At 48.0% G+C, this 16737-nt stretch overlaps 6 protein-coding genes across 7 annotated transcripts; 3 read left to right on the plus strand and 3 right to left on the minus strand.

Moving 5' to 3' along the window:
• Positions 1-53: 53 nt before the first annotated feature.
• BDCG_08602 (26S proteasome regulatory subunit N10) lies at positions 54-2554 on the plus strand. The gene is made up of 4 exons (XM_045424390.1): positions 54-257; positions 339-377; positions 449-668; positions 780-2554. Exons 1-4 carry the CDS (start codon positions 232-234, stop codon positions 1401-1403), a joined length of 909 nt encoding a protein of 302 aa, XP_045273113.1. The 5' UTR covers positions 54-231; the 3' UTR covers positions 1404-2554.
• Positions 1763-4614, minus strand: BDCG_17821 (TRAPP subunit TRS23; the record flags this gene model as incomplete). The annotated part of the gene is made up of 5 exons (XM_045426877.1): positions 1763-2279; positions 2382-2504; positions 2938-2991; positions 3038-3145; positions 3599-4614. The coding sequence occupies 5 exons, from the start codon at positions 4612-4614 to the stop codon at positions 1763-1765; spliced, it is 1818 nt and encodes a 605-aa protein (XP_045282616.1).
• A 176-nt stretch (positions 4615-4790) lies between these two features.
• Positions 4791-7400, plus strand: BDCG_08605 (ubiE/COQ5 methyltransferase). The gene is made up of 5 exons (XM_045424391.1): positions 4791-5521; positions 5647-5751; positions 5839-6187; positions 6346-6561; positions 6643-7400. The coding sequence occupies exons 1-5, from the start codon at positions 5330-5332 to the stop codon at positions 6672-6674; spliced, it is 894 nt and encodes a 297-aa protein (XP_045273114.1). The 5' UTR covers positions 4791-5329; the 3' UTR covers positions 6675-7400.
• Positions 6825-10882, minus strand: BDCG_08606 (high affinity methionine permease). The gene is made up of 6 exons (XM_045424392.1): positions 9781-10882; positions 9451-9650; positions 8960-9386; positions 8872-8906; positions 8709-8810; positions 6825-8630 (listed from the first exon to the last, which is right to left on the minus strand). The coding sequence occupies exons 1-6, from the start codon at positions 9956-9958 to the stop codon at positions 7611-7613; spliced, it is 1962 nt and encodes a 653-aa protein (XP_045273115.1). The 5' UTR covers positions 9959-10882; the 3' UTR covers positions 6825-7610.
• BDCG_08607 lies at positions 9678-15941 on the plus strand. 2 transcript variants are annotated; one of them, XM_045424393.1, is made up of 8 exons: positions 9678-11063; positions 11230-12029; positions 12114-12292; positions 12350-12483; positions 12540-12735; positions 12797-13608; positions 13681-14520; positions 14580-15541. In XM_045424393.1, the coding sequence occupies exons 1-7, from the start codon at positions 10970-10972 to the stop codon at positions 13875-13877; spliced, it is 2412 nt and encodes an 803-aa protein (XP_045282617.1). In that variant the 5' UTR covers positions 9678-10969; the 3' UTR covers positions 13878-14520; positions 14580-15541. The 2 variants fall into 2 exon arrangements, with proteins under 2 accessions (XP_045282617.1, XP_045282618.1); XM_045424394.1 differs by having other exon boundaries at positions 10294-11063; positions 11247-12029; positions 14580-15941.
• BDCG_08608 (uncharacterized protein) lies at positions 14217-16570 on the minus strand. Its single transcript, XM_045424395.1, has one exon. The coding sequence runs from the start codon at positions 16203-16205 to the stop codon at positions 14805-14807; it is 1401 nt and encodes a 466-aa protein (XP_045273116.1). The 5' UTR covers positions 16206-16570; the 3' UTR covers positions 14217-14804.
• Positions 16571-16737: the final 167 nt, after the last annotated feature.

Here is a 16737-nt window from a genome sequence, read left to right on the forward strand (position 1 = left end):
CCCAGTTGGGACAGCAACCTAACCTCTGCATCATCTGCAATTCAAGCTTCATCTCTCAATCTCCACATCAACTCCATTTCATTTTTCATTTCCAAGACCATTCACAGTACACAACTTACTCAACTTACTCAACTTACACAACTCGTTGCGCTTTTACCCTGCCTCTCCCATATCCCCCCATTCAATCTCTCCTCACACTCACATATTTCCCAAGGTGCACCTACAGCCAAGATGGTGCTCGAAGCCACCATGATTATGTCCGTCATCCATTCCTCAACTGACAGGCTACATACATATATAGCAGCTACAGCTAATCCGTATATATTACTCCCAAACAGTGTCGATAACAGCGAGAGCAGTAGAAATGGGGACTATCTGTACGTTTCAATCACTATCAAAAGGAGATCCTGTGCCGTGGTATAAAATCGGTAATCTAACCTTGAATCAGTCCAACACGGTTCGACGCCCAAGCAGACGCTATCAACCTAATCCACTCCGCAAAGACACAAGCCAACCCCGAATCGTCAGTCGGGCTCATGAGTATGGCCGGCAAAGGTCCAGAGGTTCTGGTGACCCTGACGGCGGATATCGGGAAGATTCTAGACGGCCTGCATCGAACAAAGATCCGGGGACAAGCACATCTTGCCTCCAGTATACAAGTCGCCGGCGTAAGGACCATACCCCCCCCCCCCCCCCCAACAATCCCTTTCTCATTTATATAATGATAACCCCCCTAACCATGTGGCGAAATAATAACAAATATTGAAATAAAACTACAGCTAGCCCTCAAGCACCGGCGCGAACGCGCCCAACGCCAACGAATCATCGTCTTCACCTGCTCCCCCATCGCCGAGGATGAAAAGACCCTCATCAAACTCGCCAAGCGCATGAAGAAATATAACGTCTCCGTCGACTTCGTCGCCTTCGGCGACCTGGACGACGACACCATCAAGAAACTCGAAGCCTTCAACGAGAACGTTAATGGCGCCGACGGCTCGCATCTCGCCGTAATACACCCGGGTGCGAACCTGCTTAGCGACTCGTTGCTCACGACGCCGATTCTCGGCGGGGATGCGATGGGTGCGGGCCGCGCGGGTGGTGAGGAAGGGGTTGAGGGGGGTGTTGATATTGGCTTTGACCCTGCTGCGGATCCGGAGTTGGCGTTTGCGCTGCGCATGTCGCTTGAGGAGGAGCAGGCGCGGATAGAGAAGGAGAGGAAGGAGAAGGAGGAGAAGGAGAAGGCGGAGAAGGAGAAGGCGGCCTTGGAAGGGATTGCAGAGGAGGGCGGAGAGACACAGCCGCTTCTTAATAAGGATGGGGAACCGAGCGGGAGTGGTTCGAACGCGGGGAAGGGGGATGATAAGGATAAGGGAGATGATGGGGATAAGATGGATACAGCATAATTAAAACTGATGGTTATATTTTTTTTTTTTTAAAAAATCTTTTTACGTTGTTACTGTACTGATGTACCTAGATATCTAAATCTTCCATTCCCTTATGCTTGATGCATTTCGTGTGTTTTAATCTCTATAAACCATAGACTCAACCCAACGCCAGATATCCATCCCACCACGCCATTATTCCATTATTAAGTCACGTAAAGAACGGCGAAAACTCTAAACACTAATCCACAATCTTCAACGGGGTATATTGCATCTATCCCTCAACCATCATCATCATCATCGTCACCACCACCACCACCACCACAAAACAAAACACCTGCACTTAAAACAAACCAATCACAACACAAAAAGCAAACCCGCTACCCCCTCCCCTTGACCCACCCAGCTACGTGCCTATCAAACGCATCGCACCTGACCGGCATCTCCAGCTGATAAAACGGATTCTTCATCACATAGTCCGCATACAGCTCGTAGATCTTGCGCATGACCGTCTCCACGCCGGCCATCAGCGGGTCCGTGAAGAGTAGGAATTTAGTCCCCGTCACCGTCTGGAAACAGGTGAGGCGGAACTTGTCGGTTTCGAGCACCTCTATGCCGGTTATGGGTTGGGAGGGGTTGGGGACTGTGGTGTTGGGCGGGAGGGCGGAGGTGGTGCTTGTCTCGGCGCCGGTGGTGCTGGTGGTGCCGGTGGGTGGGAGGGAGGAACTGCTGCTGGTGGTGTTTGGGGGGTAGAGAGGGCTTCTGATGGAGGAAGAGGAGGAGAGGGCGTGGGCGTGTGAGGGGATTGTTGTGCCTGTGTTTGTGGTTGAGGCGGAGGAAGTGGTCGTGGGGCTTGTGGGGAGGCGCGGTGTGAGGGAGCGGGTTATTGCGTGGATTCTACGGCGGGATGGACACTCCGGGGGGGGGCGGAGGGTTGGGAGTTGTTTAGCCAGGTGCGTTTTTGATAAAATCATTTATTATGAGTATATGGATACGCACCCATGAAACGTCCCCGCCAGCACCAGGTAGTCATTCGTAGACAGCTTCAATAGTCCCGACTGGAACTCGCGGTTGTATATTAGCCCACCCGCTTTGTTTATGATGATGAGCGAGTAAACGGCCCTATTTATCGTGAAGGCGCATCAGCATTAGCAATGAATGGTCTTTGTCGTTCGGGAGTTTTTTGTGTAAGGACAGAACGTACATTGTTGTTTAGGATGCTCTCCGCAACGGAGCTGGGTTCGTCCTTGCGGGCAAGGTCCGGACGTTTGGTAATTGAATTGGGGGGATTGCTAGATAGTACGAAGTGTAATTATGCAAAGACAAAAATATGTATTCCGCAACGGGCCAAGGTGTAGGCAGGGATAGGTGTCGGCGCATGCGCAAGGGGGGTTGGTATTGGATGAGGAATCGTGTTAGTTACAGCGCAGGCCGATGATGGTTGGTTGATTAGACCTGTTCGGCTTAAGATTGAAACTAGCTGTTTCTAGCAAGAGACTCTTTCTCAGACCAATAGTATCCGGTTTCGAGTGTTAGTCATCTCAACACACATCACAATATAGTTGAGCAAGTTTCATTAAGAAAGGAACAAAAAATACTGCCTGGGTGTCTAGGTAATTAATATACAAAATAAAATAATAGATTCAATAAATCACTTCGGATACAAGCCATCCATTCCGGCCTCGAAATTAAAACAATTTCTCCAACTTCTTTCAATCCCTAGCTGGCTATTTTCAGCCCCTGAGCAATTTAGCAGTTTCTTTCTAACCCATCGAGCCACGAAGACCCCCTTATTTAAATAGCTCTTCTTGCCCACAGCTGGAACGGAAGCTAGCAAAGCTAAGCATCCGCAAATAGAATTCAACTGAGCCCAATATCGAGAAGTACATGTACATGTTCTGCTCCTGCCATTAGGCGCCTCGCCGCTGGTATCTTCGTTGCCAAAGTAGCATATTTAGCACAGTGCTGGATTTAGCGTTTGATACCACGATCGAGGGCTAAAAAAACCTCCCGATCGATTGTGAAATAATAATCACCCCAGAATATATCTTCACGTAAAAGGACGGTGGAGATGGGTTGCTGCACGCAGGTCCACACATACTCCTGCCGTCCGTCCGTCCGTGAAATGGGGACTTGAGAAATGGAGCAAAGTAGTGTTCTCCGAGTATATATGATATGATATACACATATACATATAAATATGTCCATCCCCTCACGGGCCACTGATGAAATCCAACACCTGGAAGAGTAAGTTATTCTCCACCCGACACCCCTCTCGAGGATCTGTAGCCTGCCGGAACCCGCAACACAGCCATCGTTCAATCACCGATGCGTCAACCCCCTTGAAGTTCTGCTGGGATATAAAAATGAAGGCTTGCGCGCAGGACGTTGTGGATTCGTCGGCTGGGGAGAGGGTGTAGATGCTGCCACTGCTGCTGCTGCTGCTGTTGAGGAGTGATGCGGGAATATTTGGGAGGACCAGGTCTTGTAGTTGTAGTGCTGTCAGAGTTGGTGTTGAGATCGTGCTAAGTGAGAGCGATGCGGTGGGCGGGGTGGTTGCTGCTCCGGCGTCTGCGGCGATGGCGTCTGGGGGTTTGGATCCACAGGCAGCTGTTCCGCAAGGTTTTGTGATGAGAGCTGGGGAAGGCGACGATAGGATGTCCACTTGTTGGAGGGGAGGAGGGTTTGGCATAACATTATTGTATCCAATATCTACGGTTTGATCGTAGAATGTGGAAGAGGCAACCCAGGAGTCGTCGAGTTCAGCGGGAATCGGGGAAGGGAGCAGGTCAAGCAATTCTCGCTCCTCCTCCTGATTATCATGCCCGGATACATGTCTATATCCACCCATTTCGCCGAAAGATATACTCCAAGGTGCTGCGTCTATTGAGTCAACCCCTCGACCACCACCACCGCCACCACTACTACTACTTGCTGAACTCCCCCCACCCGCAGCAAGTTGATTATCGCGATCCGGACCCAAGGGGCGATGGGACCTGCACTCCATTAATTCAGATCTCAACTTAGCAATCTCCGCGCGAGCTTCATTAAGCAGACGATCCGTTTCTTGAACCTTCTGCTCCAGGGTAGCTATATACTGGCGGCGGCGCTCACGACAACGGCGCTGGTTATTGCGCACTCGTGTGAGGGTGTGGTCACGGCTCTTCTTTTGTGACTTGCGCGAGTCATCGTCATTGTTATTGTTCTTTTTAAGATTAGTGGGAGTGGACATCAGGACTGTGTTGAGTTAAAATAAATAAATAAATAAATAAATAAATAATAAAATAAAATAAAGGGTTCCACTGAATTCTTGTTAATTACTAAATCTGCGCCAAGAACAGTGACATATCGCCCTCGGCAATGTGGGGGTTGGTGATAAATAAATAATAAATAACTAAATAATCATGACTTCTTACAATATTTACAGCAGCCTAGCCACATAGCCACTGATCTTAAACAGAATATTGTATATCGAAAGAAGTGGAAGAAAGTTTTTTATTTTTTATTTTTTCCAAAGAAATTGCCGTTCAACAGAATCAGTTGATATCCGAACACGCCCTAAATACATACATACATCACCACCAGATCTCGACGGGCCAGACAGCGCTGTAACAACTCTAACGAGAGGACTTGAAGGGCTCGGACAACAACCAAAACTTGGCTGTGGAACCCTGCCTCTGCTGTGGCTGTGGCTGACTCGCTGTCCACTACAGACGCCAGCAGTGACATATCGTTTGGATAGAATGAGGAAGCTTGCTTGGTCTATATCAACCACCTAGTTACCTCCCTTAAAACCTATTTCTGCTTGAATTCAGATATAAGATATAAGATAAAATAAAATAGGAATACTCCTGTACAATTATTCATCAGTTATAACTACGCCGTAAACCCTTGCTAAAAGAAGAAAAGCCTTCTTTGGTATCTCCATATACATACATATTTACACCATGGCCGAATCTCAGGTGTACCAAGAGGTCCAGAAGCACTACAGCTCCGCTGCCAAAACCAGCGACGAAAGATATGGCCGCGACGTGGCCACTGCCTTTGGATATTCCAAGGAGGAGCTCGCCAGTATCCCGCAGGCCGCGAATCTGGGTCTGAGCTGCGGAAATCCTCTTGCTCTGGCGCAATTAAATGAGGTTTGCTTGCCCCTCTCCCCCTTTTCTCTTCCCCTTTTCTCTCCCCCATCTTTCTTTCTGCTGGTTTCAAAATGTGGCCCCTCTATCGTTTATTGATACACAATATACTAACTCGATCATTACAGGGCGAAACCGTGATTGATTTCGGTAGCGGAGCGGGAATCGATGCCTTCCTCGCTGCGAAAAACGTCGGCCCGAATGGGAAAGTATACGGCATTGACATGAACAAGGTATGCATGCAGGATACATGATTGACATACTATATACCCCCTCTCTCCCCAAAAAGCACAATTTCTAACTTCTAAACACCCCCACAGGACATGCTCGCCCGCGCCAACATCAACAAAGAAAAAGTCGGCCCCGCCGCGGCCAACGTAACCTTCGTCGAATCGCAAATCACCGCCGTCAACCTCCCCGCCGCCGTCGCTGACTGCATCATCAGCAACTGCGTCGTCAACCTCGTCCCGGAGGCAGAGAAGCAGCTCGCGTTCAACGAGATGGCCCGCCTGCTGAAACCGGGCGGCCGCGTTGCGCTCAGCGATATCCTAACCAGGAAGGAGCTGACGCCGGAGCTTAAGGAGAGTATTGCGCTGTATGTCGGGTGCATTGCGGGAGCGAGCCGGGTGGAGGATTATGAGAGGTATTTGAAGGAGGCCGGGTTTGGTGGTGCGTTTTCACTTTTTTTTCCCCTATAACTATTATTCATTTTGCTTCTGTGATTCTTCCACCTCTTTGGGTTTGGACCTTTTTTTTTTTTTTTTTTTTTTTTTTTTTTTTTTTTTTTTTTTGGTTGGCATATACTTACTTTAAAAACCTTTAACTAGACATCCTCATCGTCGATGCGAAGAATGATTTGAACATCTACACGGCAGCACTGGATAACCCCAAGAGCGCCGCCGGTGGTTGCTGCGGTGTAGTGAAGGAGCCCGAGCCGACACCCTGCTGCGGCCCTACCCGAGCAAAGATTGAGCGTGGGCCCGGGATTTTCTCTGAAGGGTTCAAGGCTGATTTTAAGAATGTTGATTTCAACGAGTGGGCCGGTGAGTTTCTTGGATCTCTCTCTACGTTTCTTTTTTCATGTTGATAAAGCTAACCCTGCTATTAATTATTAATACATATAGGTTCGTTCAAAATCTATGCTGTCAAAAACTAAATAAGCGGCATTTATTATGTGCATTTATTATGTGCATTTGTATATATGCCTGCTTTTTCAGGGGGGTTGACGAAGTTGTGTTTTTTGAATACCCCATGTCCATCACTGGCTTCGAAAAAGAGGGGTTGTTGAAACGGGGGAAGGAAGATTCTTCCGCCCTAAGTTTGAAACGCATTATATATCCCATGATATTTTATATAATATATAAAACTAAATTGAATTTATACCCTAAACATGAAACATGATAAACGGTCTCCGAAGGCGCTGTTCTCGCGTTGTGGCGTGAGGAAGGGGGGTGTGGTACCATGATTTCTATACACATATCCAATCGAAAGCAGATTCGATATTCGATCCCTCCCTCACACCTAGGCACCAGGGGGCCTAGTTGGGCAATTACCCAGGCGTCTAACTTGACTTACAGGAAACTCCAGACAAGATATAGCTAGAGTACACTTTAGTGTACGGAGTATGTAGCTGTTGGACCCTGGGTTAAATTCAACAGGGCCCTTTCCTGGACTAACACAGTAACGTTTACTGCCCTGCCACCACAACTGCCTGTATAGATAGCTATGTAACTGCGCAAGAGCTGATGTTTTTTGCCTACATAAAATGGCAAACAACGGAGACCTACTAACGTGCGTTATCCCACTTGGTAGGAGGTGGGGGACGGGGGAAAACTTATGACTATGCTTAATTATCCCGATTAACCTTTCCGTGAAGTAAAATAAGTACAGAGACTACTAGCATAAACGTGAACCCATCTAACCCAGAGAAAAACATAGCCGGGAAGTGGGAAGCAACGTACATATATATGTATATATATAAAGTAACAACGCTAGAAATCGCCTGAAACTTGCAAGTATATGTTTGTTGGATATCGATAGTGTCATTAACGAGCACCCTCGCTGTTGAGAGAGGTAATGAAAGGATGGACCTTTACTGCCTTAAATGATGGTCGAAATCCGTCATGGCATTCATCCCCGCGAAATCACCATTGGCAAAATCATGGCTGGCAAAATCATCCTGTCCACCCTCTGAATCCTGCCCATCTGGCAGGTTCTCCTTGGCGACCCACGCAAAATACACAGTCTCATTGACCTGGATGGGCGGCCCATCAACAGGGGGATCGCGCTCAAACGTAGGCTCTCTTTGAATCGTAAATACAGTGCCGGTGCGCTTCTCAGTTCGTTTGCCAAGAATGATAAATCCCAGCCACCACACTGCCCCGAAGGCGATTGCTGACCAGCTAAGCAGGGGGACCAGATACCACTTGATTGTAGTTGTGTAGACCCGTTTGAATTCCCCGCTAGGCTCAACCCAGGAGACAATGACCGGAAATAAGCTCCCGAAAAGGTAAATTATGGCTGACATAACGCTGAGGAACGGGTTAATGCCGACCGCTTTCTTTCGCCATCCTTCCTTGCCATTGAGCCGGAGGTACAGGATCCCGCCCGCGAGTAGGACTCCGAAAAACGCGTGGGCGGCGTATGTGTATACTCTCGAAAGTAAGCTGTAAGTATTATTCGGCTCCACACCGTACGTAGCCATGAGTAGAACCAAACAGGATCCGAAATGAAGTGTTAGAGCCCCCACTGGTGTCTTTTCAGAGTGATGTTCGGGAGCGAACCATGGCGATTTCAATATCCGTCCGAATAATCGCGCTAAGGTAGGACGGCGATGGGCCCATCGAAGTAGTCGACCGAATGAAAAGTCGCGATTTTTCGCAAAGAACTTGGGGAATGGTAGTATCCCCTCCTTTGCTATCTCTTGCTTCACTCGCGCGGCTGTGTAGGTCATGACAACTATATTTCCGAAGCTAGAGACAGCTAGGAAAGCGTTGAAGATCCTTTGGCCAGTGTTATCACCAACGTTGAGTCTTCCAAAAGTTAATTCGAAAAATCTCTCAGCAAGGTTTACTTGTTCATTAAATAGGTCGGGTTTGGGCACAATAGCCATCTAATTGCGATTAGCAGGTGGAATGCATATTGGTTGCATATCAAACGGATCTTTTGCAGAAAAATCTTGACTGCTCACATATGCAATGTTGACCGACATGTAGAGTATGCCAACTAGGGAGACAGAGGTGATCATGGATACGGGAAAATTACGCCGGGGTCTTGAAATCTCACCAAGGACCTGCAAAAATCGCATTAGAACTGAACATACGTATCTCTTCATGATCACATAAGCCACTCACATAGTTGGGTTGTTCAAACCCGCTGAAAGTGAAAACTGGACCTAGCGTTAGCAATATCGCAAAGAGAACCACCATTTAGTTGACTAACTTATCAATAAGAAGGCATTCGCGTAGTCATTGGCCTGGGTAGACGCGCCACGAAAGGAGGTCTCAGGATCAAAGTTTTTAGTAGCGGCAGACTCGGTTTGTGGGAAAGCCCCTGTGGCAGCGACAATGGCAGCAATGAGTATCAGAAATAGCATTGCAAGTTTGACCATAGCAAATAGGTTGCTCAAAAGGATGCCGCCACGGCGAGACAAGGTGTGGATAAAGCAGGTAAAAAGAGCTACTGCGATGGAAATTCCTCGCACAGCCTCGTTGGTCACTTCTGCATTTGAAGCTTGAAGCGCCCTCACAGCAAAGTTCACGCAGTTTCCTGCAACATTGCCAAACATAATGAAAACCGCGGCAAACGTAGTGACAGAGAGGAGCACTGTGCCTTTGCGATAATTCGGTTTCCGGTAAACATACTGAAGCTGTAAGTAACTTTCAGTACCCAGTCAAATTCAAGCCATCTGAGTAGAAAGTATTAGAGCATACATAGTTAAGGTCGCCTCCACTGCGGGGAATGCCCTGTTCGACCCCTTCGAAGCGACGTCTTGGGGTGCTAAGGCCATATTCGATGTATAGATGCACTCCAGCAAGACAATATATGACACCGAAGAACCAGAATAACAGGGAGACCCCGATGCTTCTCGTTCCCTGAACAACGAAATCAACCGACGAAAAAATCCCCGTCCCTGGAGAACATTAACCACGTATATGTGAGTCAATTGGTTTGAGGACTGAACACAGAGAGAGAAAAGGAGAGATTCGAAGATACAAAGTATGGAGTTAGAGTTAAGAAGAAGAAGAAGAAGCTGCGCGCACCTATCATCCTGTTTATGACGAGGCAGCCAACATCTAGACGGCCCAATCGGAAAGGCTCTTCCGGAGCATCTGTGACGATGGCATTGGGGTCGTTGTCCAAAAGGACAGGCCGGAACCGATCACTGTCGCTGTCAGAAATGTGAGGGGGATCTCCATTAAGTGCCGTCGATATGGCCATCGCTGCAGCTTTGATTTACAGTGCAGCACGGAGCATGGAGCAAGGGGCGTGGGTTCAGTCAGAGAGCTAACATGGTAATCACCAACGAAATCAACTCTGTATTAGCCCTCTTGCAGAAGGACAAGAGAGAGAGAAGGGTGAAGCAAGTGGAGAGTAGTATTTAACAGTAGTCAGGATTATGCTTCTTCTGACTGACATCAACGACGAATCTGCCTTGTGGTTCCCCCAGAGCCGCAACCACCCTTTTTGGGCAGCTGCCAACCACAGGCGCAGAGCCGCATGTCAAAGCTCTCTTCTCTTCGCGTTTCTTCAGGCTCAGGCTCGTGTATGCTCCTCCAGAAGCCATACATAGCCCACTCTTGGGAGTTCGCTAACGTGGACGAAGCACAGGCAGCGAGAACCATATGCTCTCATGAGCATCCATCCTTGGCAAGCCACCAAAGCACCATTCCCTGCTTGTCCCTGCTGCGGCGCTGCGGTGGGAACCCACGCTCTCACTGCATCAGAACTGCATCTGCGCTGTAGTAACCCGCCAGTCCGCTTGGCTTCCTCTCCCCCGGGCCCGGTCCCTGGAGTTACGAAGTGAAATTAACCTAGTGGGGAAGGAAGAGTATCATCAGTCACGGACCACCTTATGGGCCCTGTGCCTCGGATGGATGCAACTCCGTAAGGAGGAGGCCAACCCTTCAACCCCTGGATACATCCATGCCGAGAGCTTATGATGACTCTCAGTCAGGAAACCAAAATAAAGAGGTCGTTTGTCGCTGCCAGGGAGTAACATCCTCATGGTTGGCTTGCACAGCCACCTATTCCACCTCCATCTTCATCCGCAAATCTGCAAAGAACACTTTTTTTTCTCTCTAGGTAGGGTTTCTGCATATCGAATTGCTGCATGAATAACAGGAGGTCGAAAACATCGCATTATTAGCCTTAACAACCGCTTCCGAGGACCAAATCTAATCTATCAAAAGTTAAAATCTGAAATATCGAGGGGCCGCTTTCGAGCCTTCCATGGCCCTCCCTGTTCAAATCAGTGATGTTTTGGTCTTAAGTCAACTGGCTTGGAAGGTATATAATTTCGCTTTCGAGAAGAAGTTGAAACCAAGTAAGTAGTGAATACCTTCATTAGTCTTCCTTTTCTCACCACTGTGGTTCGATAAAATCTTCCCCAAATAAAATAACAAGAAAAACCATATCAACATCTTCGTTCTTGTTGCGAACGTTTAAATTCACCACCAAGTTCTCTTACTCACATAAAGGTGCCATCATAGGCACACAATACAAGGAGTTTGCCAATGACGTTAAGTCTCTTGCAACGAACCTAGAAAACATCTATCGCGTGGCTTCAAATGCTACATTCCAACTTGAGACCTCCCCCTTAGGGCGGTCAAGAGACTCCAAGCAACTCTGGGATTTGTCTTCGCTGAATAAGATACTCGGGGATTATCACGAGACCCTGCAGCATTGTGAAAAGCTACTTCGAGACAATTATCGATATAATAATGCGTCCGATCCTCGTCGAGGCATATCATGGAACAGCTTTGTGCAGCCAGACGTCGATCGTTTGCGGAGCCGGATATCTTTACACAACCTGAAAATATTTTTTGTTCTTAAGCCCTTCGAGATCGATCTTCTCTTCCGCGTCCATCAAGATCTTGCTGCTCGGATGAGCAGTATGCATAACGACCTGCGGCGCCTGATGGGAGTGATAGTCCCAGATTTCAAAGAAGAGATGGACCACCAGCGGAAAGACGAAACTTTTGTCATTGAAATTCCTCCAAATTTCTCGCTTAAATTTCAGCAAGCCGCAGAGATCAATCATCCCGAGTTTGCCAATGGAAGGCAACTGCCTCTCGCGGATACCGCCAACGCATTCGTTTTTCACTTTGGAAAAGGCACGGCAAAGCTCAAGGCAGCTCGATTCGATTTGATCGCCCAGAGGACCGTCTCCGTCATTGCCTATGTCAACTTGCTTAAATGTATATGGCTCATGAAACACATGGAAGGATACCAGGCCAGTGAGGGCTCAGAATTATCTCATTGGCCATCATATGTGAGGGCGCTAAATCAGGTAGGTACACTTATCACTATCCAACTAGTTTATTCTGACCCCTGAAGTTTTTCATATAGAAGCAGTCGACTGATATTGTACTAGGAGTTATCACACGAGTGCAGGCGGTTTTCTCCGGAGTGTATAGATCGCATATTTGCCCCGGACTTGTCACGCGCAAGATTAGAGCAATCTGTATTCCATATTTGGCCGGAAATTCGACGAACTAGTAATCTTCCCTCTGGACAACATCGAAAGCGTGCGATGAAGGAAATCATCACTGTGTATGTTTTTTCTGTTCTATTTCTATTTATAAAACCTACGATCTAATTTTATTCCAGACCCCTTCAGAGTGACTCGCCGAATGTAGTAACATCTCTACGGTTTTTACAAATTTTGAACGATATGCCTTCCCAGCATTGTTTGATTGTTACAGCTGAGGAGCAGCTGGAAAACGGGATGGTTATACCTGAGAGTATGGAGTCACTGGCACGCTTCCACCGTAGCTTCTTTTTCTAATCCCACTAACAGGGCGTATAATTGACGTTAATCTCGAATCCGCAAGTTTAATTCCGCTTTACGCAATGCCCACTTTCTCCCGCGATACCAACGACGTCCTACTGAGGACGCCCGGTGAAGATAATAAAATTTCCTTTCCTTCCATGAAGGATCTCCTCCGGTTCCAGCATGCCTTCACAGGGTACAAGCCATACCTATCCTACTCGCAGTATGTCTCGCAAAAATCCCCCCTTACCTCAACATCTTGCGCTTTCTAACCCTTATATTAGACCAGATGCAAAAGTTGCCTTCGTAGTATCCGACGAAAAACCAATCGTCGAAGATGCCGTTGTACAACTCTGGATACCCAAGCGATTGCAAGGATATTTTGTCAAAGAGGAACAGAGTCGGGCCGAAGAACCGTGGGTAGAAAATTACGACATACTTCCAACAAGTCCAATAACAGTTCCGAGAAGCAGTGTTCCGCCCAGCCCACTCAACATGTTTTCTGGGAGCCCACAAAGCCTGTTCTCTGCGGCAAACCGTTCTAGTACACAGCCGGCTGACCAACGATCACTTGGCTCCTACAGTAGTTCTACAGCTCCGTCTGATTCTAGCCGAGGGTCAATGGGTAGTGGGGATCATGCAGGCATGAATTTTCCGTCGCTAACGCCTTACTCCAGCCGAAGGAGCTCAACAATGACCAGTATCTCCAGTAAAACCAGCCAAAGCGCAGTAACTGTAGTTAACATGGGCGATACCAATGGCTTCCTCCATCAAAAACCGAAAAGGCCGTTGCTTGTGATTTTTTCTAGGAGCGTTGTTGGCGCGAACGAGTTAGCAATTACGGCGATCAAAATCGATGACAAAACAGCTGTGAATGTAGAACGGTGCGACTGTCGGAAAGCTAATAGCTCGTGTGCTATCACGGCCATCGAGCAGGCCAAAGGAAAATCTTGCCTGGAAGCTCAGCGCTTTGTCGCGAATGAGGGGGTAGCAGATTTCAACATAGCGGGACTAGGCTTTACCCGTCGCAAAGACTACCCTCATGCGGCATTTAAGGGCTTAAACCGAATAAGCATCTCTTTCAAAAACCCTCATGGTATGCAAAAACTTCCTCTCTAGTCTTGTTATGTCCGAGCTCTAGGTAACTAGTTTGGCTAACTATACATAGAACGCAAATCGTTCGGGGGTTATAAATGTTCGTGCAAGTTGGACACATGGGGCAATTTCAATAATTGTATCGGATCGGGCCACCAAGGTATCTTTGGCGAAGTTAGAGCAATTGGTCAACAGGAGCTTCGGGCCTACCATCGGGCATCCGAGGGTCACGCCGATATCGTTATTGGTCAAGCACCGCCTAGAGTGTGATGGTGAATATCGGAGGAATTTGTACCAGCACCGTCCTTGTTTTTCCAAAATATACCCCCTTCTCTCTTTTATTAGCCATGGCGTGGTAGTTTTTTTTCTTAGTTAGCATGCAACACAATCCGGATTTTGATTTAGACTTGCAAGAAGAAAATCCATGTTCTGTCAGTAACTCTTTGAGCGTTTTCAACGCGCTGCTGCCTGTCTGTCAAATCTACTCTCTCAATCATCAGATTCCACAAATTGCCTATTCTGTCTTCTACATGTCTTTCGTTACAAATAAACTAGCAACAGAGTGCACACGGAGGCTTACTGAAGAACTGAGAGACTCATCGGGAGGAGAGGGCCTCACGGGGCACGGGCTTGAAAAATTCTAAACGACCAGGTGTACCTGGGACGAAAATCTGAGCATTTATAGTTATTAATAGTGAGGGTAATCCTGCATAGATCAGTCTGCTGCTTATACCACTATTGCTGAGCGGGGAAGCCCCATGTAATTATTAACTTATATACAAATGACATAGTAACCCAAAAAGGCTACCCATATGGTAGTTAGCAGTAGACGAACATAACCAACGCCCCTACCTTGCTCCCCATCTCTCCATTCCTTATTCAGATCATGAACAATTAGTCAGAAATCCCATGTGTCAGTCATATCATGATCAAGGCTCGCGCGGATGCCCTCACTAACTGATTCAACAACAGATCTTTCCCCATTATTGAAACATATGAGCATGCCGCCCGGACACCCGTTAATCCATCAACGCTACACCAAACAGACATTTTTTTTTTTTCCAAAAAAAAAGACAAATATGGAATAAATATACATACATACATACATACATACAGACAGACAGACAAATCAGAACCTCAAACTCCAGGGCACCCCGCAAAACGCAGACAAACTAAGTAACAGAGAAAGAAAAATCATCACCGACAACTCCCAATAGAGCGATCCAGCACTCTAAAAATCTCCATACTGCCCACCTGGCACGGCGCGCCGCCGGGTGAACAACCCAGCTCTGCACGCACGGAGTCCGCGTCGCCGTGTCCGCGCATGCTCGCGATGATGCTCGCGGCGACTTCGCAGGATGTCGAGTCGAGTGTGGTGTCTGTCGGGCTGGAATAGGGGGCCTGAGTGTTTGGGAGTTGCAATTGGGGTTGGTTGGCGTGGGCGTGGGCGTGGGACGGGGATGGGCGGTACGGGTGCGGTTGGGTGGAAGGGACTGGTGGGTGGAGTTGGAGGGGGAGTTGGAGTGATTGTTGTTGTTGTTGTTTCTGCTGCTGTTGCTGGTGGTTTTGTTGTGGAGGCCCCTGGGGGTATCTGGACGCTGCATAGGGTATTGGGGTTGCGTATGGTTGGTATGATGAAGGCTGGGGTTGACATTGTTGGTCGTTATTTGTGGGCGGGCCAAGACTTGCGCTCGTGAAGCTGGCGGTGGGGGAGTACATTGAGGAGGTGGAGGTGGAAATGGAGGCGGAGGCAGAGCTAGGTATATTTTGACCGCTGGGGGATTCGACGTATTGGGGAGAAGGCTGGACGGTAGCTTGCTCTGCTGGATAGTAGGAAGGGTAATTATCTAGTTGAATTGAAGGCTGATTCTCGTTCCGGCCTTCATTTTGGTTCTGGTTCATGGTATTTGGAAACACGGCTGTCGTGGGAGTGGGTAGAGGGACGGAGGGAGACGCGGTCGTGGAGTTGGGAGAAGTTGCAGGCTGCAATTGCGCAAACCCTATTCCAGCCCTAAGTCTATCATTATTTTGATTCAGGTTCCCATTCCCGTTCCCGTTCACGTTCGTTTTTGCATTTCCATTTCCATTCAAAGTCATGGCCGCCCCGTTCTCACCCCCGTTCGCATTCGAGATGTATTCGTCGATTTCCGCGGTGGCGACCCCCTTCAGCTTCAACAGCGATCGCAGCAGGGTATTCTCCCTCGCAACCTTCCTAGCCGCAGTTTGTACCTCTATTGTAGCCTGTACTCCTTGCTGCTCAAACTTCTGCACGCGCCGCTCCAGGTCCTGCTGGTACTCCTTACGCCGGGCGCGGGATCGACGCTGGTTGTCGCGGATTCGGATGGCGTCCGCTGAGGTTGCATCATTGCTATCCTTGTTCCTGTTCTTGTTGGCGCTTTGTATGCCGTGCTGCATTGCTGCTGGTGTTTGGGTACCGTGGCTTGAGGGCGCACGCTGTAGGGCTTGGGTATCTTGGTATTTTGTGGAGCTGGTTTTGTTGGAGACGGAGTCGACGGAATGGCTGAGGATAGGTCGGGGGAGGGAGGTTTCGCCGCCCGTGGCCGAGGCACTTACCCAATCGGAGGAGCCCCGTGACATATCGAGCTATCCATGGATGGATGGACAGAGGGCGGACGGCGGGCTGGGAGTGCTCATAGAAGTAGAGTAAAGTAGTGGTATTGCATTGGAATTGTAGATACATATACTCCGTATTTTGGTTTAAATGGAAGGTTCATCCTGGAGGCTACCTTGCTCTGGGATCGATACACACAGAGAGTGGAACTTGATGTTGATATATGTTTACTCCGTACGGATGTAGATATGTATCCCTTCAGGGGAAATGCTCAACGACCTTAAACAAACAGACTATTACAATAAACTAGCCATTGTGCCAATATCCTATTGATTAAACATCCACATAGCACAATTTCACAGATTTGTTTGTTTGTTGTCAAGTGTTAAAAGTATGTCGCTGGGAGGAGAAGGGGACTACCATGATTTATGGCCAACTTATCATCAACCTGAGACAACCACAACAAACCAGATAAAGTAGAACGGCAGAGAGACAAAGAGACAAATGCCATTTATTCTTTATACATGTATGTTTTGCATGTACAGGAGGTTGTCGAAC

This window comes from Blastomyces dermatitidis (genome assembly GCF_000003525.1).
Source record: "Blastomyces dermatitidis ER-3 genomic scaffold supercont1.11, whole genome shotgun sequence".
Classification (NCBI taxonomy): domain Eukaryota; kingdom Fungi; phylum Ascomycota; class Eurotiomycetes; order Onygenales; family Ajellomycetaceae; genus Blastomyces; species Blastomyces dermatitidis.